Source organism: Colossoma macropomum, unplaced genomic scaffold, assembly GCF_904425465.1.
Source record: "Colossoma macropomum unplaced genomic scaffold, Colossoma_macropomum, whole genome shotgun sequence".
Classification (NCBI taxonomy): domain Eukaryota; kingdom Metazoa; phylum Chordata; class Actinopteri; order Characiformes; family Serrasalmidae; genus Colossoma; species Colossoma macropomum.
The window spans coordinates 2194173-2217196 of record NW_023494787.1 but is presented as its reverse complement, the minus strand read 5'-3'; the positions used below and the strand labels follow the sequence as shown (position 1 = coordinate 2217196).

Genomic DNA, 23024 nt, shown 5'->3' with positions numbered 1-23024 from the left:
AACAATAGAAGAACGCTTTTTGGTGCCATATAGAACCCTTTTCAAAAAGAACCATATAAAACACACTCTCCATCTGAAGAACCCTTTCACCATGCAAAGTATTTTTTGTATGTTCATGGTTCTATATAGAACCATTTTCTTTATTAAAGAACCCATAAAGAACCATCTTTTTTAAGTGTGTAATGGTTTCTAATGGTCTTTTTTCTAATGACAGTGTGACTTAAAACAGTGAAACAAAAATCGACAGTAAGAACACCAAAACTCTAAAGTCTAATGTCCCCCAAATGTAGTTTATCTACAGAGGCATGTTTAGTGTCTGAAGTTTTAGCACTGGAGCTATGAGGCTAATGTAGCTAACAGGTAATGGAAGCTTATAGCCCACCGATTAGCATGGTGCTAACTGCATGCCTTGTCAAGTTGTTAATTAAACTCAAGCAGACTTGCCTGTGTGTTTTCTACACTGTAAACCACCCCCCCCACCACAGCAGGCTTTTTTCTCTTTTCAAGCTTTTATTTTCTGGCAGTAGGGCTGGCCTGAGCTCAGGTACTTGTTATGTTGGGTTCTACTTTCCTCACAGCTTTGATCACAGTTTCAAACAAAATTTTTTATCATAAAACAAGAGAAAGCGGCAGTTACATACCCATGGACGTGATAGTTTTGGCCACGCGAGCTGATTGGTTTGAGAGGCGTTCTAACTTATTTCACCATAACATCACGGGTTTTTCACAAACACTGTATCACTCTGCTGAGACGCCGTTGCTAAGCAACCACTTTGACAGCTGTAGGAGACGCTCAAGCCATTTGAACGTTTTTACTTCTTACTTTGCCACAAACAGAAAATGGACACTTTTAAGATCACATTTGACTGACAGCCGATTTGATCAGACTCTGAACATGAGACGACACTAAATTCCCAAACTGTCATCACTGCTGAGCAGCTTTTCAGTCGGCAGCTGTGACAGAAGAACAGCTGAACAACCTGGAATCAGCCAGAAATGAACCCAGTACCATTCGCCAAACTAAACGGGCTGTAAGATGCTTTACAGACTGGCTGGAACAAAACAACATTAATACTGATCTGGAAAAAACTGACAAAACTGAGCTGAACCTGATATTGAGGCAGTTTTATGGCTCAGTCTCTACTTCAAAAGGCAAGGCTTACAGCAGACTGTGCAGCGAGTGGGTGGAGCTTGTTACTCTGACGTAGCAACAAGCTGCTTGTTAAGGAACTATAATTTGGTGAAGGAACTGCGAACATTAAAACATATTAAACGCCGCGTTCACGGCCCAGTTTATTAATTTATTACTTTATTTATTTAACTGTTGTATAAAAGCAATAGAACACTCGAGGAGTGTGTTATCGCCAATAACCTTATCTGACACCATGTTACAGCACATCTGTCTTCCTATCTGACATTACAGCACATCTGTTTCCTTATCTGACACGTTACAGCACATCTGTCTCCTTATCTGACATTACAGCACATCTGTCTCCTTATCTGACACGTTACAGCACATCTGCCTCCTTAGCTGACATTACAGCACATCTGTCTCCTTATTTGACACAATGTTACAGCACATCTGTCTCCTTATTTGACACAATGTTACAGCACATCTGTCTCCTTTTCTAACATAATGTTACAGCACATCTGTCTCCTTATCTGACACGTTACAGCACATCTGTCTCCTTATTTGACACAATATTACAGCACATCTGTCTCCTTTTCTGACATAACGTTACAGCACATCTGTCTCCTTATCTGAGGCAATATTACAGCACATCTGTCTCCTCAACTGATGCAGCATTACAGCAAATCTGTCTCCTTATCTGACGGCACATCTGCCTCTCCTCCTTTTTTGGGCATCCATCGTAAAACTGACGTATAAACTGCAAAACGTTATGTTACAAATGGAAAACTGGAATATTTTGATTAATTATAAAATGTAAATATTATTGATCTTAAGGGTGGAGTAGGAATTTCCCCATACAAACAGTGTTAGCAGTTGCTAAGTACAGTGCTGTGGCTAGGTGGCTATGATAGACAAGCAATCACTTAAGCAATGTTAGCATTTGTTGGCTAAGTTAGAATAGCTAACAGATTATGCAGAAAGGGCTCAATCACTGCTCTCCTAAACTCAGATTCACTCATGTGAAATTGGGGAACTGATCTTTCGCAAAGTTCATTCACTCATTCATTCACCATCTAACCCGCTTATCCTCTGGGTCACAAGCGGTGCTGTCCCAGCGGTCAGTGGCGGAAGGCAGGAAACAGCCTGGACAGGTCGAGCAGTGCAGAAACATACATACGTACATCATCTAAACCACTTATCCTTCTGGGTCGCGGTGGGGTGCTGGAGCCTATCCCAGCTGTCATTGGGCGGAAGGCAGGATACACCCTGGACAGGTCGCCAGTCCATCGCAGGGCAGACAGACAGACAGACAGACAGACAGACATACACATTCACACACACACTCACACCTAGGGGCAATTCAGCATGTCCAATCAGCCTGACTGCATGTTTTTGGACTGTGGGAGGAAACCGGAGTACCCGGAGGAAACCCACGCAGACACGGGGAGAACAGGCAAACTCCACACAGAAATGACCCTGGTCTTGCTGTGAGGCAACAACGCTACCCACTGCGCCACCGTGCCGCCTGCAGTGCAGAAACGTTTTTATTTATTGTTATTATTAAAGACGTGAGTTGCGGTTATTCACCACAGTAAAGTGGTGTTTTTAAAATTCTAGCTTGCTTACTTGGTGTCTAACAAGGTCTTGGTTTCAGCGAGTGGAGCTGTGAAAAAGAGCCGCTGACAAAATATCTGCTCTAATTTGGATTTGGTTTGAGAAATCGACGTCTTCAAAATGACACTCTATGTTTGGCAGAGAAGAGTAAACTCATAAACTCATTCAGGACCCTGAGCTAAGCTTTTATTTTCTGGCAGTAGGGCTGACCTGAATCATTTAAATACTGAAGCATTTGTTAGTTATGTTGGTATCTGCTTTTCTTGACTTCTTTATTTACAGGTTTAAGCAAAACATTTTATAATAAAAACAGAAAAAATGGAAATGACTTGACGATGGATGTGATATTAGGCTATTCAAATCATGTCATATCCAGCTAAAGTTAGTTAAAGTCTGAACTCCTGTGATTTCACAACGTCTTTGAAAGAATGAAAGATTTAAAATGGAAATGAACATTTATAAAAAGAGAAATAGACGTTACAAATACACATTTGTTTGTTTTTGATGTAGTTGTTTTGTTGTTTTGACTGTTGAAGGACATTCAGACGAAGAAGCTGAGAGTCCTCAGTCAAACCAAACCTCAGATAGAACCAGGGAAACAAAAAAGGGCACTGGAAATGACCAACATCGTTCTTTGTTTGGTAGTCAAAAGTAAACTCATTCAGAACCCCAGAGCTAAAGGCTAAATTAGTCTAAGGGTTTTCTCAAAAGTCTTCAGGATCCACACATTTCCACATTCAGTTCTCTTCAGTTACATTTATGTAAAGGCATTTCTATATGCAGTGATCACTAGTAAACCACTAAACTGGTCATCAGAAATACAGAATTCATTCTGGCCTCAATAGCAAATACGTTAAGTGACCAGTTCAGCCTGACCTGATGTTATTATGGCTGATGGACGTGTTGTTGTCAGCGTGGACATTTTGTCTGTCCATTGATTGACCAAAACAGACCCATATCCTGTATCCCTGACTCTGCGTCCTTCTGTTTACCCACAGCGGATCTGTGTGGTCACTGCTGGCTTCATTCGAGCTCATCGAGTCTCTTATGCTTTTCCAGTTTTCCTCTTTCCTTTAGTGTGTTATGTATCTTGTTCTGCATGTAAACGTTCCGCAGAGTCCCAAAGCTCAGTGTTCCCTCCAGAGGGAGAAACTCTCTCCCACAGAACCCACTTTACTCAGCTGTCTGAAATGCCTCGTTGGAATTCCAGCCCTTTTCCTTTGTTACTTGATGACATCATCTCGTAACATAGTCCTTACTGCCTGGCTACCGGCGAGCTCCGCTCACACAGCGCACAGCGGCTACTGGAGGAGGAAGAGTGTGTTCATGTGGAGAAGACCCTGTGCACGCAATCAGGTAAGAGCAGACCGGCCTTCATCACGAACGGCTAACATCTATCTTTGTCCGAGGGTAAAGAGGGACACAGCGGCTCTCTCCCTCTGATTTGGATCCGTTACAGTTTTACACAATAATGAAATATCTGCAAAGTGAAGCTTTAAAGGGAAAATGTTTGTTTGAATGTAGTTCACATGGTTCGAGCGAGAAAAACAGTTTTAATTACAAACAGCTCGTAGCTACTTGCTAAGATGGCTAGCCTGCTAGTGAGAGTGAGCGAGCTAACTTGGTGGCTCACGTTGAAGACAGATCTTACAATAAGACAAGCACAAAGAACGTAAGTCTACACTTTTGTTCTCACTGTGAACTTTGGCGTAACATTAAAGAACCCATAACCTACATTTTCCTTTAATTCTGTTTCACTCTGAGCTCCACTTGTAAGGTCTGTGCAGTTTTATAAACCAAAAATTTCTTCATGATCGTTTTCCATCCTCTCTTTATCCTTTACAGTTAAACAGGCCATTTTTGTTACTATGCCTTTAAGACTGATATATGTAAATGAGCTCAGTTCTGATTGGCTGCCTCAATCAAAAAGCAGTCTGGACTGCAACTTCAGAATGAAAGGGTGGGGCTAAACTGCTGTAGCTGAATGGGTGGAGCTAAACTGCTGTAGCTGAATGGTGGAGCTAAACTGCTGTAGCTGAATGGGTGGAGCTAAACTGCTGTAGCTGAATGGGTGGAGCTAAACTGCTGTAGCTGAATGGGTGGAGCTAAACTGCTGTAGCTGAATGGTGGAGCTAAACTGCTGTAGCTGAATGGGTGGGGCTAAACTGCTGTAGCTGAATGGTGGGGCTAAACTGCTGTAGCTGAATGGTGGGGCTAAACTGCTGTAGCTGAATGGTGGGGCTAAACTGCTGTAGCTGAATGGTGGAGCTAAACTGCTGTAGCTGAATGGTGGGGCTAAACTGCTGTAGCTGAATGGTGGGGCTAAACTGCTGTAGCTGAATGGTGGGGCTAAACTGCTGTAGCTGAATGGTGGGGCTAAACTGCAGTGCACACATATCATAAATGTTATAAATGTTGTAAATGTATAGAGTGTGTTGTAAACTGGGCTGTGTGGGTCACCAATGAAATCTAAACATCATAAACACGAACCAAAAACACATCAGCAGGACAGTGATGACCATTTCACTGCTCTGTGCTTATATAGAAATGGGAAAGTGAGGCACAACCTAATACCGTTTGGGTTTAGCTTAATCATTTATTCATTAAAAGTATTTAAGCTAGATTGTTTTTTGTATAATCAACTTACACAAATCTGCTACAAATGAAAACATAAACCTTGTTTACAGCTCCTGTCGTTTATGAACAATTCAGCCAGAAGTGGTGCAAATGTTACAAAACCTACAGGCAGATTAACTGTAACAGAGTTTTAAGAGTCGTAAATCGATGCAAAACACAATAAATGTATTATAATTCTATGATGTTTTAACCAGACGAATACATAAAAATACATTCATCAGAATAAATTATTAATTTGATAAATATGATAATTGTGATGAGTCTGTGAGTAAAGCCATCAGTAAAATGCTCTGTATTGAATGTATATGGGGGGATATAGACTAACCCCCCCGTGTGGAGGCTGTACTTTAGCCTGTCTGGCTCTCACTGTGAGCTGTTTATCTGCTGATCACTAATCACAAACATTCACGATGGAAAATGTTAGTTTTAATGTATAAAAAGGTCTTCAGGGTGAATCTGGAGAAACGTCTGACGGACTGCTGTCAGAATCCACAGATGCCGTTGCTATGGGAACACGAGAAGATGATCAAAAGCACGGCCTGTTTAACTACATTAACTATCCACTTCACGTTTTCCCCCGTGTCAGTTTGTGCCTCACTCTCCTCTACACACTGTTACATCATCGCACACACAGCACAAACACACACGTGCAGAAGGTCACTGGACCCTCAGCACAGTGACAGTACAGATCAGCTGTACAGGAGAGTGACACTGAGGAGCAGGACCCTCCCCTCCACCTACCCCCCACCCCCGGGCCCCCGCACCACAAAGACTGTGTGCTTTATTAACCCTTACAGTTAGTACTGCCTACAGTAAGTCTACAATTAGTACTGCCTACAGTTAGTCTTACAGTTAGTACTGCCTACAGTTAGTCCTACAGTTAGTCTTACAGTTAGTACTGCCTACAGTTAGTCCTACAGTTAGTCTTACAGTTAGTACTGCCTACAGTTAGTCCTACAGTTAGTCTTACAGTTAGCACTGCCTACAGTTAGTCTACAATTAGTACTGCCTACAGTTAATCTACTGTTAGTACTGCCTACAGTTAGTCTACAGTTAGTACTGTCTACTGTTAGTCTTACAGTTAGTACCATCTGCAGTTAGTCTACAGTTAGTACTGCCTACAGGTAGTCTACAGTTTGTACTGCCTATAATTAGTCCTACAGTTAGTGCTGTCTACATTTAGTCTACAGTTAGTCTTACAGTTAGTACTGCCTACAGGTAGTCTCAGTTAGTCTTATAGTTAGTACTGTTTACAGTTAGTACTGCCTACAGTTAGTCTACAGTTAGTACTGCCTACAGTTAGTCCTACAGTTAGTACTGCCTACAGTTAGTCTACAGTTAGTACTGCCTACAGTTAATCCTACAGTTAGTCTTACAGTTAGTACTGTCTACAGTTAGTCTTACAGTTAGTACTGTCTACTGTTAGTCTTACAGTTAGTACTGCCTACAGTTAGTCTATAGTTAGTACTGCCTACAGTTAGTCCTACAGTTAGTCTTATAGTTAGTACTACCTACAGTTAATCCTACAGTTAGTCTTACAGTTAGTACTGTCTACAGTTAGTCTTACAGTTAGTACTGTCTACTGTTAGTCTTACAGTTAGTACTGCCTACAGTTAGTCTATAGTTAGTACTGCCTACAGTTAGTCCTACAGTTAGTCTTATAGTTAGTACTGCCTACAGTTATTCTACAATTAGTACTGCCTACAGTTAGTCTACTGTTAGTACTGTCTACTGTTAGTCTTACAGTTAGTACCATCTGCAGTTAGTCTACAGTTAGTACTGCCTACAGGTAGTCTACAGTTAGTACTGCCTATAATTAGTCTTACAGTTAGTGCTGTCTACATTTAGTCTACAGTTAGTCTTACAGTTAGTACTGCCTACAGTTAGTCTTAGTTAGTCTTATAGTTAGTACTGTTTACAGTTAGTCTACAGTTAGTACTGCCTACAGTTAATCCTCCAGTTAGTACTGTCTACAGTTAGTCTTACAATTAGTACTGCCTACAGTCAGTCCTCCAGTTAGTACTGTCTATAGTTAGTCTACAGTTAGTACTACCTACAGTTAGTGTACAGTTAGTACTGTCTACATTTAGTCTTACAGTTAGTACTGTCTACAGTTAGTCTACAGTTAGCCTACAATTAGTACCGTCTACAGTTAGTGTACAATTATGTACAGTTAGTCTACAGTTAGTCTACAGTTAGTACTGTCTACAGTTAGTCTAGTTAGTTTTACAGTTAGTACTGCCTACAGTTAGTGTACAGTTAGTACTGTCTACTATTAGTCTTACAGTTAGCCTACAGTTAGTACTGGTCAACGGTTGGCCTAGTTAGTCTCTCTCTCTCTCTCTATATATATATATCTATATCTATATATATATAGAGAGAGAGAGAGAGGGATTATGATTATGAATGCACTGCAGTATGAAACATGTAAGGGTTAAAACTGTAACATGTCTGCAGCCGTTTCCTTTATTTTGTCCCAGTGTCCTCCTCTGCAGTGGTCACTCTCCTGTGGGGGTCAGTAGTAGTAGTTTGCTCACTCACAAACAGAAATCCAATCAGACACTCAGCTGCCGCTGGACTCCTTCATGCAGCGTGGCCAAAAGAAACAGACAGGAGGAAGACGCGAGGGGAGGAAAAGAAAAGGGGGGGGCACAGAAAGAAAAACACGTTTCACACAGAGCATGCAGCAAAATTAAACACCATGCTGGAAATAAAACACATCATGCATCAGAAAGTAGAAACATAAAACAACGTCACGCTGCTGACCTCACTGGACGCAGTGCTGCGTTAAAGTTGACGTGCACGTCACTCACACTCATCAAATACGCACAGCACACGGTCCTCTGTGTGCACCGTAAAGTGTGAAGATGATGTACAGATCTGAGCTGAGCGAGTTCAGTGCAGCACGTTTTCAGTGTAGAGCTGCACAATGTATGGATTGTTCATCACTGTGATGATGTTGCTGTTTGTGTTCTGATCTCACAGGCTGTAATATGCAAATTAGCCTCTAACGTAATGTGAACGATTTCGAAAAAGTAAGGCAAACTAATCTATTACTGTAGATAATCTCAACGGTTCACTAACACGATTTTGATACTTTTAATTGGAAAAGAATATTTTACTCTGAACAGAATCGCAATGTAATCGCAATGTAACCAAGATATAACCGCAAGATAACATCAGTACACCTGCTATATAACCATAATACAATATAATCACAATACAACCACTAGATAATTACAATACAACCACAATACAATAGTAATATAATATAACCACAATACTGTCATTATATAATTATAAAATAACCGCAATACTGGCACTATATAATTATAATATAACCGCAATACTAACGCTATATAATTATAATATAACCGCAATACTATGACTATATAATCATAATATAACCGCAATACTATGACTATATAATTATAATATAACCGCAATACTATGACTATATAATTATAATATAACCGCAATACTATCGCTATATAATCATAATATAACCGCAATACTATGACTATATAATTATAATATAACTGCAATATTATTACTATATAATTATAATATAACCACAATACTATCGCTATATAATCATAATATAACCGCAATACTATGACTACAGAATTATAATATAACTGCAATATTATGACTATAGAACTATAATATAACCACAATACTATCGCTATATAATCATAATATAACCGCAATACTATGACTATATAATTATAATATAACCGCAATACTATGACTATATAATAATAATATAACCGCAATACTATCGCTATATAATCATAATATAACCACAACACTGTCATTATATAATTATAAATTAACCCCGATATTATGACTATATAATTATAATATAACCGCAATATTATCGCTATATAATCATAATATAACCACAATACTGTCATTATATAATTATAAATTAACCGCAATACTGTCACTATATAATTATAATATAACTGCAATACTATCACTATATAACTATAATATAACCGCAATACTATCACTATATAATTATAATATAACCCAATTCAACCACAATATAATTGCAAAGTAACTGCAATTTAGCTAAAACATAACCACAATATAATCACAACACAGCTGTAATACAATTGTAAAATAACTGCGATATAATGTGGCATTTTGTCCATATTGTGCAGCCCTAATGCTGAGAAATGTAGAAAATCAGGATCTATAGATGTGAAAGTGTAGACGCTGCAGAGTGTGGTGGGGTGTCGTAAACGCCCTGCGGGCTTTTTAGCCAAACCCAGACTCGGGCCTGTCAGGAGGCATTGGAACGTCAGGGATTAAAGCCTCAGCCGGCGGAGGAAAAGGCGCACTACCCTGGCAGGCTGAGTTAAGGACAGAGTGACTCAGTGCAAAAGAGAAGAGAGAGGGGACGGCATCACTGGACAGCGTTACAGCGGCCAGAACTGAAGAGCAGCAGCGCTTCACAGCCAGAGAGAAAGGAACTGTATTTATTCTCTGAAGCACAGCGTTCTCCTGGTGTTAGGCAGCACAAACAAGGCACTGTTTATGTTACGATATTCATTTTAATTACAGAATAACAGTGCATGAAAGGAAAATGCACTAAAGAGAGGATTACTGCATTTAAAATAGAATGAAGCGTGTGCTGTGCAGGCCTGACACACATAACACATATTTTACATTTATTTTGTTTTTCATAATCCTCTATTACGATTCTCAGGAAAGGATTCAGTGCAGCATTAAATCTGACATTTCACCACAATTTGATCTGATTATTTTGGTGCGATTCAAAATTATTTTATGTGTTTATTTTATTATTATGTGTGAATAGCCAGATAATTCTATTTTGGCCCAAATGTTGTTGAATATTCTTAGAATCAGTTATAATTTATCATAATGCTGAGTTTACAGCTTGGTGATCAACAGCAAATGATAAAAAGCCAATAATATTTTAATATAAAATAGTGAATAAAATAGTGTAATTTAATAATTAAACTATTTTGCCAGAAAAAAAAACATGCATGTGACTGTAGCATTAGAGATTAACCTCATTATTTTATATTTTTATTAACGCTGTCTTTTACAGTCCCTTAAAGGGCCCATATCCTATGTTTTACCTGTAGTTTATTTTTCCTCTTGTGTAGTTTTACATAAACAAAAACAGCCATAATTCATTTCTACATGTTCATTTCCATCCTTTCTTTATCTCTTACAGTAAAACAGGCTGTTCCTTTTTCTGTGCCTTTAAGACCCATATAAATGAGCTCTGTTCTGATTGGCTGTCCTATATTATGCCTTACTCAAAAAGCAGTCTGGGCTGAAACCCTCCTTAGCTGAAGCTAAACTACTGCATTCTGAATAGAAGGATGTATGTAAATGTGTTGGTAATGTTACAAAAACGAAGAGTTCAAAAAGATTCCATAAACGTAGACTGTCTGCACTGGGAAGTGAATGGTATGATTTGAAACCTCGACATTGTTTACATGGTGCAAACTCTTTCATTTAAGAAAGTGAAGAAAATTCAGTTTTCTGTGATGCAGGTCCTCAAAATCCAGTCATTAAGTGGGTAAGTGTGAGACGCAAACTCTGAAAACCAATAAAAAAGGTTTTGGAAAAGATCATCATGTTACCCAAAGTGATGATCTAGTTCTACTTTGAAGTCTGTACCTCATAGTTATCTGATTAACGCCTTAAATTTAGGGGACTGTAAAAGAAAGTGTTTGAATTGTTTTCCAATTTTTGGGCAGTAAATTAATCTTAAGATATGTTTTCACGATCATTAAAAGAAAATTAAGGTTTTAAGTGCTGTGCAAATTGAATATTCCACAATATGGCACCATTTTTTACCAATTTTGTCTGACAGGGATCAAATTTACATTGTATCTGTGATCATATCCTCAGAATTCAGAAATAACACTGATGGCAAAAATGCTGCAGTGGGTGGACAAAAAAGGCAAATTCTAGCACAAGGTTTGTGCCTCGACCTTGAGAAGGTAAGTAACAGGATTACTATAGATCCAGGTTTAAAGCGATTGCAGGATTAAGTGAATCTGAGGGATGCTGAAGATGCCGAAGTCTGATTAGTGTGTTGAGCAGTAAAGAACGTCCAGGTGGGTTTAAACTCTGAGAGTTTGAGAATTTAGAAAAAGTCACACCGGTAAATAAACAGTATGCTGTAGAACGTTGAGTGCTTGGCCCCCTGATAATTGCCACATTATGTAAGCTGAAGCCCTGGGTGCGTCGAGCGGAACTGCTTCCTAAAACATGACATCAAACCGAAGTGCTGGTACGAGTGTTTTTGTGAGGGAGGATGGTGCGGGACTCACTCTCGTCAGGGTTGGGCGCTGCCAGGATGGCGCTGTGCTGTTTTTTCACCTGCTCCACGTCCTCCGACAGCTTCTCAATGCAGCCGCGAATCTCCTCCACCTGCAGCCCAGCACAGCAACCGTTAAACACGGCCCAATTAAAAGAGCTTAAAGCACAGGAGCTTCAGTTCTCACTCCGAAACTAATAAACCTATTAAAAACAGCAACAACAAAGAGTCAATAGATGTGAGTTGTTTATCGGCTTCATCGTAACCTGAAAATGCATGGCAAAAAATTAGATCTTGGCAAATGTGGTCAATATAGCTAATATTTCTCTTTATGAAATTGCTGTGAGAATATTAAGATTATTTAACCTATTTTAAGACTTTTTTCTGCTTTTTTATCCACTGGAAATGTTGTATTCTGTTCAGAAATTTATGAAATTTTCAAGAAACAATTCTTCAAATGAACAAAATTCTTCAAACAAGCAAAAACAGAATAGAATGAGATGATTTTACTTTGTCAAGGCAGCACTGTACAAAAGAAAAGGCCAACAGCTATTTTTAAAATATGTAAAAAAATTAAAACAATTTTTGTAATATATGTGTTTGTAATAATAATATCACACACACACACACTGTAATATATATATATATATATATATATATATATATATATATATATATATATATATATGTAATAAAGCGCCATATTTTTACAACTGTGAGGCGCCTAGGAACCAATCACAATCCAAGTGAAAGAGGGGGTCATAGAGTTTCTGACTGTCACTGGAAGACGGATCCCTTCAGTCTGAGAGGAGATGAGACCCCTGAGCAGAAAGCATTTACTGCATTGTTCTGTAATGATTTACAATGAATCATTTTGAAATCAGATGAATCGGATTCAATCACCCTGTATAAATAATATAAAATATTAAAAAGATATATACACATAAATATAAAGTATCTATTTAATAATATCACTAAAGAATTATCTCATATTTTCGTTCTCTGAAGCCTCCTTTTTGATTGCCTTGTCAAATCAAAACTTGTCAAAACTTCCTCCAGCTAAATCAGAGTAAGACGGCTGTCATCATTTCAAGCCTGTCTGATTATATCAGAGGTATAGCAGCCCTTTATATGTCCTCTCTCTCCAAACACACTCACTGACCCCAAAACTCTTGGAGTCATCTTGTATTTTTGTTAAGTTCTTCCTGAATCCTTTAAGGCATCTGCGCTGAGAACTGTACCTACTGAACTACACGCTGAAGAGCTCAAAATATGCTAAATGTAATAACGACAATGACACAACATAACCATGTTCCAGAGCCAACCATCTAAACATACATATCATCATATAATAATATAAACATACAATTAATCCAATAGTGGAAACACTTTACTTGAATTCTGCTACACAATATTGACATACGCACATCATCCCTGCTAGATAAACCAGCTCAGCATGGACCAGGATGGACTACGGTGCTGGTCTATGCTGGGTTCTTCAGTAGGGATGGCAGGTGTTATAACGCTGTCATAACAGATTATTTCCTGTAATATAACAATGTCATGTTACCATTACCTCTAATTGTGATAACAGGTGTCGTAATATGTGATGTTATAACAGCTCAGTGCCATTTTTTGTGCACACTAGTTAGCCTTCATAACAGCAATGTCACTGATGTTGGCACTGTTATTTCACTGAACACAATGTGTTATAACAACCTATGACAGAATATGACATCTATCATGACATGTTTATGGCATGGTTATGTCAAAGTGTTCAAGTAAATAGATGTATATGTGCTGCAGACGTTTGTGGCAGGTTGACATGATCAGCTGTGGTCATCTTTCTAAAAATGCCAACGTAATTTGCTTGTTTAACTGCTACTGTTGTGTCTCCAACAAGCTGAAGCTCTCAGTGTGTGCCACTCTACTCGCTAGATGTTTACATTAATGGTCACATTACACCACCTATTTAAAATGTTAGACTTATAAATAAAGAATATATGATGTTTGAAATCTGAAAGACATTATGATGGATGAGCTGCTTTATGAATAGGCTGGAGATAAACAGACGTCAGTGTATGTGTGTAGCGTTAATGTAGCTAGCTGCTGAGGGGCTCTGGTGAGAAATATAAGAGATATTCTGTGAGTGGTGGCTGTACAGTCGTGTCAGTATCTATAGGAGCCCACTAAACATTATCATGGGCCCCAGTGTGGCTGCCCTGTCTGCCCCCTCAGCACCTACAGCACTGAGTAGCTGCTATAGCTGCTAACATGAGGGGGTGAATGCTAACACCCACATTCTCTGATGGATGTATAGCCAGACCTGGGGGAAAGAGCTCAATGCCCAAATTTACGTAAGTGACCGAAGAGACCCTGTAGGGGACAGAACTGGGACAGTGACTGGACCTGCTAGCATACATGCTAATAACATGGGAATTAGAGACCTTGAAAGCTAACATTACTTTAGCAACTCTACAAAGTGATAATTCCAAAACCAGCAATCGACACATCAACACAACGCTCTTGTGAAACAAACGCCGCTCAGCGCCGCCCTCTAAAGGCGTCATTAACAACCATCAAATAAACAAACGTCGCTCAGCGCCGCCCTCTAAAGGCGTCATTAACAAACATCAATTTCTTTAATTGCTTTGTAAAAGCCATGATGGGTCTTAGTTCAGTTTTTTGTGTTTTCTTATGTCACTTATATCTTAGTCTTTCTAACACTGGAAGAGATACATCACTGAAACCTCAGCTTAATGACAGGATGCAGATCTCACAAGCCTAAATGGTAAACAGGCCCTGCTTCAGTATCGTCCTGCCTGGCCACCCTGAGCAGGAGTGATCTTTGCTCTGAGATCCCCCCCCAGCGTTCTCCTGCACTGCAGATTCAGCAGCTAGTTGGTATTCTGGAAACACTCCTCCGTAAAGGAGACCTCAAAGCAGCTCCAAAGTTCAGTGACTGCATTCATTTCCACCTTATAGAAAAGACATGCGGCCATGGACGCGATCTAAAGGTGCTGAAGGATGTTTTATGAATGCATAATGAATTTCATGTCCCTTATGATCTGTAGCTCTGTTGGGCACACTGCAGTAAGCAGTATTATGTGCTTACTTGGACATTTTTGGGAAGGAATTAAAAAATTTGATTACTGAATGTTGAAATTGCAACAGTCTGTTCTGCTTCTGCTTTGAGGGTTTTGCTTTATTCTCCTTGAAATCTACTGCAGCGGACGAGCTTTCGTGTGCATTACTAATCAATAGGGAAGAATCCCTGCATTAATTAATACAAGATTATGTACACCAGGCTGGGTTCAACTTCTTTACTGCAGTAAAAGGCTACAGCTATAATGAGGTGGGTTAATTTGCAAAATAAGACCAGTATGAATAGGTTCTGTCCGTATTAGCAAACAAACCACTTAAAAAATTAGTCCCACAGTGGGGAAATTTCACCTTCGCAATCTAACCCATCCGTGCAGTGAAACACCACATACACACTAGTGAACACACACACTAGGGGGCAGTGAGCACACTTGCCCGGAGTGGTGGGCAACCCTATCTATAGCGCCCGGGGAGCAGTTAGGGGTTAGGTGTCTTGCTCAAGGGCACTTCAGTCACGTACTGTCAGCTCAGGGGATCAAACCGGCGACCTTCCGGTCACAAGGCTGGTTCCCTCACCTCCAGTAAATGCTGTGAGATGTTTGTGTATTAAAGAGCAGAGAATCCTGTAATTATCTACAGATAGTGATGACAGAAACGAGCAAGACAATCACTTACATTTGGATTCTTTTAAAACTTTGTACTTTATAAACTTTTCTTGATGCCTCTGTAAGTCAGCCCACATCCATCTTTGAAGCCGGCCATCACATTCGCCCAGAAAACATAAGAATGTCCAAGAGTGGACACATCACGGTTTAAACTGAGCTGTCAGTAGATCAATGTTTCCGATAGCATTAGCCTATGTCATGTGAGGTCATGTGCAAAATCTGGGTTTCAAACCTTCAAATCAGGTTTTATTTCAGCTACTCAGGTTTCAGCTGTTCAGTGTTGCCATCACTGACTACAGCAGTGTGATATTATTACAGCTTTAATGGCAGCTCAGTTCTGAGCCTGTTAGCTTGTTAAACATACACAGCTAAAAACAAACTTGGGTGGTTAGCGAAACCAACTGATCTGCATGTCGTACCCATCTGCTCAGGCCACGGTCCAGTCGTCTGGGTCAGAAACCCCTCAACAAAAACAAGACTTAGAAGTTTGATAAAATCACTAGACTGCCCACTGCGTCTTCAAGGCCGATGGAAAACCTTCAGGCTCTTTTCATGGCCTTTTCCTCTGGATCACTCTCATCTTCTGTGCATCTTCTGTGCAATATTTTCAATGTTCTCATCACTTGAGCACTTTATCACTATTCACCAGTGTCAAGGTTACGTTTCCCGTTACACTGTGTAATAATACTATCACTGAGAACAATGTGCAGTATGTATGTTTTATGTCTGTCTATGTTGTCTAGTGTGTCTATGTGGAGTTGCCTTTTATATTTATGTATATTTTTGCACATCGGAGTTGGAGAAATGCAGTCTCGTTCATCTGTGCACTGCTTGTTGGTCTGAATGACAATAAAGTTCACTTTGACTTTGATTATCCGCATCTCACTTTCCCCCAGAATGAAAGTCATCAGTGATTTTTGGCTGGGAGCACTCTAAAGCCTTCCGCACTCCGCCGTGTGGCAGATGGAAGCGTTGCTGGGAGAACACTAAAGCACGTTCTGCACGTAATCTCAACACTGGTCTCAAACGCAAAGTCAGGATAAGCTTTGATTTTTCTCTCCAATAAATTTAATGGAATGATACTTAATTGAGCAGCATTTCATGAATTTGTCATGTTTGGTATCAGCCAGACTTCAAAATACTGTCACAGAGTCTGGTGTGTTTCGTCGCTCAAGGTGGCCAAGAACCGCCAACTTTAGCAGCAAAGGGCCGTTTGACTGACATCAAAAACAACCCAGTCAGACCTTTTTGCTTGACGTGTACAAGAAGGCTGTTTTAAAAGTTGTGCTGCAACAAAAACACACCTGCAGAGAACGAAGTCGTGTATCTGTCAGCAAACATGCAAGGATTTCTTGTTTACAAGCTACTAAATGCATTTAAGACAAATTATTAACTGAATAATAAATTTAAAGACACCAAACTTTCCAGTCCAGCGACTGTATTTCACTCTGAAAGGCTGGCTGTTGTCACAGTGATAAAAACAGGCAAAAGTGTTTTTATTGTCAAACAAATAAAAAATAACCCTAAAAGAGCTTATAAAATTCCAATAGTTGTGGTCAGATCAGTGTGCATTGAATAGCAGATGGTTGGTGCCCCTTTGTGGGCGGAGCTTCAGAGGCTGAATCTAGCTAACAAGTTCTTGCAGCTAAAATATGTGCTAAGATTAAAGGTGTGATGTAAAAGGCTAGGAACAGATTGTATTTGTCTAATTTGCATTAACTGCAATGTAAATTTTATGCCACATTATCTTCTATAAGGTTTTGTGGTTTCATTCTGGTTTAATATACTGTACAGCTGAGTGGCAATGAGAGACATTGAGCAGTGTCGCCCACTGGTGGTGCACACTGGAACCCAGAAATGGGTGATGTACACATCTTCATTATAAACAATGGTTTCAAAATGTTGGACGCTGTCTGTCGTCCACCTGATGCACATGATCTCCATCAAGTGAATTTGTAGTATTTGAATTAAGCTGCTGTTCTTATCAGAACCGCTTTGCATTTCTAAAACCAGCACAGTTGCCTCCTCATTCTGAGGCCGAGCTCACCTGTTCGAAGAACTCATCCATGAAGTTTCCTCGGTCAACGTGGACGACTTCCTCATCATCGTCACTGTCCTTAGCCTGTAGTGGAGAAAAAAAGAAGAGATGAGATCTAGCTAGAGATTTCTGTGGGATGAAAGAACAACAGCTTCTGGAAAAGAGATGTTCAGTTTCTCCCGTCCGGTTTGCTCACATTGTAACCGGCGAGGTAGTAAACTGATGCCAAATAGTGTAAATAATGTTGAACGTTTTATTTATTTCATTAAATTTGCATTAGTAGAACATAAAATGAGCTTGAACTTGACATTTATCTCACTGAGATGCATTCTATGCAGCATAGCAACATTTTGTACAGCATGCTAAATGATGCTGCTTGTGAGGCCTTTATTGTGAAATAAAATAGAAAACTTTCCAACCAATAAGATTGTGCCGTCAGAACTACTGTATAATAATGTAATAATATCACGTATGTACTATTTTAAAATATGGTACTTAATAAAGACAGTGGTTCTATATAGAACCATGGACACTCAAAGAACAATTTGCATGCTTAATTGGTTCTCTGGATGGTGAAATGGTTCTTCAGGTCGATGGAGAATGTGTTGTATGCGGTTCTATACAGCACCAAAAAGGCTTCTGCTGTTATGATGTCAAGCTTGCAATAATAGGAGAACCGCTTTTGGTGCTACATAGAACTATTTTCAACAAAACACATCCTCCTCCAATATGAAGAGCTGTTTCACCATGCAGAGAACCATTTAAGCATGCGAATGGTTCTTTGAGTGTCCATGGTTCTGAATAGAACTGCTGTCTTTTTTAAGAGTATAGATAATCTAAAGGATTTGGCTGCCATTTTAGATTTTAGAATAAAGGCTTTATTTTGTTTACAGCTGTGGTGAGAATTACACAAAATGGAGCAGGACTGACGCTTGTGCTCCAGCTGTAAGTGACATGTCCAGCCCTGCAGTGTTGTAGAGGATCAGCTAGTTGGAGGCCAGTCTAGTTCAGCCTGCCTGAAACTGCCACCCACAAGCCCGAGGAGCAAACCGAGCAGGAAAACAGACACAAACGCACTTTATGGCGCTGCACGAAAAGAAGGGCAGGTTAATGGAGAAATCGGATAACGTTTCCGTTCGCAATAAAGCGGTGACCGGGCCTTCTCAGCGTGGCGGACTTTGATAAATGGCCTGTATTCCAATAAAGTGACCCCGAGGTGCGCGCTGTTGGCAGAGGAGAGCGAGTCTGTCTGGCACGCGGCAGAAGATGAGCAGTTGCGCGGATATTATGGACTGTATGAATTAGACAAGAGCGCTGTCGGCATAAGCAATGCACCACTGCGCGCACTGATAGTGCTGATATATGGGCTCCTCTGTAATGTCCTCTCCATAAATATGAAACTAAGAAACACTGTGGAGGAGAAATATAAACCAATTTGTTTTGGGTCGTTTGTTTTATGAAGATGTTTGTTCAAAAAAAAGTGAAACTGTGTTAAAATCGGAGAAAAACGGCACAGCTAGTGACCTGAATCTGAACCTTTTATTTCAGCCTTTTATTTGTCCAGTTTTACACCCCATCCTCAAAGTCCACTTGTAATGTTTGTGTGATTTTATCTACCAAAAGTGAAGTCATTTGTTTCTCCAACCTCTCTTTACCCCTTAGAATTAAACAGGTTATTATTGTTAATTTGCCTTTAAGACTGATATATGTAAATGAGCTGACTACTGATTGGCTGACCTCATTCAAAAAACAGTCCTGGCTGAAACACTCCTTTTAACTTCGGTGTGAGTGTGTGGGGTTAAACTGCTGTAGGCTGCAAAGGCAGATCTTTTTAACAAAAAACACAAAAATAATGCAATATAAAATGTGCCATGACTTTTGCACAGGCCAGATTCTATATTTGTTTTTTTTGCTGATTTTAAAATGATTTAAAATTATTTTAAATGAAAGCGAACATTAGAAAGTTAACACATCCTCTAGAGAGAACACACTTCTGCACATTCATTTTAATACACAGTTATTGTTTATTTGCGGAATTTAGCATATTTGAGGAAAAAATAACATATGAAATGTGGCCTGTGCAAATATTATGGCACATTCTATGTCTGTTTTTTTCCAATATGTAAAATTCATTTGCATAAAACTACCATGTTTGAGTTACCTGTAGTGGTTATGTCAGCCCTTTTCACCAGGGGTGTTCAAATATTTGAATGTATGAATGATATGAATGTTTACATAATGCATAAAAACAAAAAAATTATTTTTTTCTATGATATAGGCCCTTTAATGCAACCTGTCTACTGACTTTTAAGCCAAAACACAATAATTATTAGAGTCTATGAGACTTTTTTATGCAAAATAAATCTCATTTTAATGTACAGAATGTCTGACAGCTCATAAACATTACCCTAAGTCGCTGTGCTATTCATTTCTTTGCTGAGAACACACTCAGGGGATGTTTCAGTGCTGCTGTGAGAATATCAGCACTGAAACATCCCATCCACTGCATACGATTGGGCCTCCTCGTGCCATCGATCAGCGTATAATGCAGCGATGACGGTGTTTAATTCAGCCGCAGAGAGGCAGCGGAGTGAGCAGTCGATAAACATTCTCCGAGATGGCCTACAAAATGGCAGCCGCATCGAGGACATCTCTTCGCTGGTGCTTTTCGCATGTTGGCCAGAAAATGGGGCACTCTAATACACTGATACAGATCACATGTAGGGAGACGAGGGAGGCTGCGTGAACGCGATAAAAATAGCTTTTTTGTGTGCGTGCGTTCACTCGCATATGGACGGTGGGGGTAGGGGAGAGCTGCTAGGCTACGCTAGATTAGCTCAGAGACCATGTGGCTCTGACAGCGGCGCAGCAGTCACCTCGGTTCGCTCCTCGGTTCGCTCCTCAGCCGCTCGATCTCGCCTCGGTTTAACCCTGAAACACCTCCTTGCCAGCTAAACTGTTGGAGTGGAGGCAGTTCTGCCCTAAAACATTCATTACATGGAGCAGACGGGGAGTGGAGTCAGCAGTGAGGCTACACTGAGAGGCCTTTAGCATCCTCACTGAGTTAACGCTGCACAGACACACAACGTACTAATCTCTACACATTAATATCTCAGTATTCAACAATGCGCTACACATTCTCTCGAAAAGACCTCGTTAACATTACAAGGTAAAGCATTAGTATGCTGAGAAAGCGGTGAAGAGCAAAGCTTATATATATCTTCTGTAAGCATCTGTAGCAAAAGCTGTCCATTTATGTATAGCGTTCCCCCATAAAGCGCCCAAATCCTACATTTTCCTTGGATTTTAATTTCCTTCCTGAGCTGTATTTGTAACATTAGTGTGAGATTTTATATACCAAAAGCTGCCATAATTCTTTTTTAAATGACCATTTCCCAAATTATCTAAGAATTAAAAAGGCTGTTTATGTTACTGTGCGACTATAAGTTAAATGAGCTCTGTTCTGATTGGCTGCCCTGTGCCGTATTTAAAAAGCAGTCCTCATAACTTCAGTGTGAATGGGTGGAGCTAAACTGCTGTAGGCTGAATGGGCGGGGCTACACTGATATAAGCTGAATGGGTGGAGCTAAACTGCTGTAGCTGAATGGTGGGGCTAAACTGCTGTAGCTGAATGGTGGAGCTAAACTGCTGTAGCTGAATGGGGGGCGAAACTGCTGTAGGATGAATGGGTGGAGCTAAACAGCTGTAGGCTGAATGGGTGGGGCTAAACTGCTGTAGGCTGAATGGGTGGGGCTAAACTTCTGTAGGCTGAATGGGTGGGGCTAAACTGCTGTAGGCTGAATGGTGGAGCTAAACTGCTGTAGCTGAATGGGTGGAGCTAAACTGCTTTAGCTGAATGGGGGGGCGAAACTGCTGTAGGATGAATGGGTGGGGCTAAACTGCTGTAGCTGAATGGGTGGAGCTAAACAGCTGTAGCTGAATGGGTGGAGCTAAACTGCTTTAGCTGAATGGGAGGGGCGAAACTGCTTTAGCTGAATGGGAGGGGCGAAACTGCTCTAGGATGAATGGTGGAGCTAAACTGGCGTAGCTGGATGGTGGAGCTAAACTGCTGTAGCTGAATGGGTGGAGCTAAACTGCTGTAGGCTGAATGGGTGGGGCTAAACTGCTGTAGCTGAATGGGTGGGGCTAAACTGCTGTAGGCTGAATGGGTGGGGCTAAACTGCTGTAGGATGAATAGGCGCATATGCTAATATGCTGTTATTCATGACATCACAAAAACAGTGAATTCAAAACTGGCACCATATATAAACTCCAGTGTAACTGGAGAGTGTTTACTGTGTTTACATACTACATCAAAGTGTAGTGAGGAAAACTGCCATTTTTATTGATTTGGGCCTTTAAATATAAACCTAAAGGCTAAATGTAACACATTTCGCTGTTCTTTGGTGAAGAAGATGCTTTAGAAGGTCTGCTGATGTCTCTGTGTGCAGTTTTAAGGCTTTTATGCTTTTAAAGCGTCCTCCGTTTTTAAAGCCCTACACTGTGCCTCCTTCCACAGCTCCTGCTGTGCTCATGATCTACTGTCCAGATTTAAGGGCGTTTTTTCCTCCTCCTCTTTTCCAGAGAGGAATTTTTCTATCCCAGCATGTTTAATTCATGAGCTGAAAGAGCTCCTGCTCCATCCTGCACAGACACAGGCCCCTCCATGGCAGCAGATGTGCTGCGCTGCTGTGTGATGGTGAGTGATGTGGCCGAGCTGAATAAATGTATGTTACAGACAAAAACGCTGTGCTGAGAAATTATAAACACACTACTTTATTTGACATCAGCTATCTCTGTTCCATCAGAGCTTAATGCATAATTCACACAAACACACCAGCACTCCACACACAGACCCACAAAATGGCTGAGAGGTAACGTCTGAACTTCAGGAGAGAAAGTGAAACAGTGGTTAGCATGTAGTTTGAACAGCAAGTGTTCCTTAGCTGGATTAGCGATTACGCTAGCGATCTAGCATCTGTGCTATAACAATATGGTTTTCCTCTTTCATTTATACAGCACATTCATTGTGTTCAGGACTTTACCCGGACCCCCATCTCAGAGACTCAACCCAGACTCTCATCTCAGAGACTCAACCCAGACTCTCATCTCAGAGACTCGAGGCTCAAGCCAGACTCTCACCTCAGAGACTCAAGACTCAACCCAGACTCTCATCACAGAGACTCGAGACTCAACCCAGACTCTCATCTCAGAGACTCGAGACTCAACCCAGACTCTCATCTCAGAGACTCAACCCAGACTCTCATCTCAGAGACTCAACCCAGACTCTCACCTCAGAGACTCGAGACTCAACCCAGACTCTCATCTCAGAGACTCAACCCAGACTCTCATCTCAGAGACTCAACCCAGACTCTCATCTCAGAGACTCGAGACTCCACCTGAACTGTCATCTCAGAGACTCGAGACTCAACCCAGACTCTCATCTCAGAGACTCAACCCAGACTCTCATCTTAGAGACTTGAGACTCAACCCAGACTCTCATCTCAGAGACTCAACCCAGACTCT

At 40.4% G+C, this 23024-nt stretch overlaps 1 protein-coding gene across 1 annotated transcript in view; it reads right to left on the bottom strand.

The window, feature by feature from the left end:
- Positions 1-23024, bottom strand: part of stx1b (syntaxin 1B) — a 78466-nt gene that overhangs the window by 21277 nt on the left and 34165 nt on the right. Inside the window, exons 2-3 of the mRNA XM_036565831.1 lie at positions 17508-17582; positions 11707-11806 (exon numbers count right to left, since the gene is read on the bottom strand). Of these exons, the coding sequence (XP_036421724.1) occupies positions 11707-11806; positions 17508-17582 (175 nt within the window). The remainder of the gene's footprint in view (positions 1-11706; positions 11807-17507; positions 17583-23024) is intronic.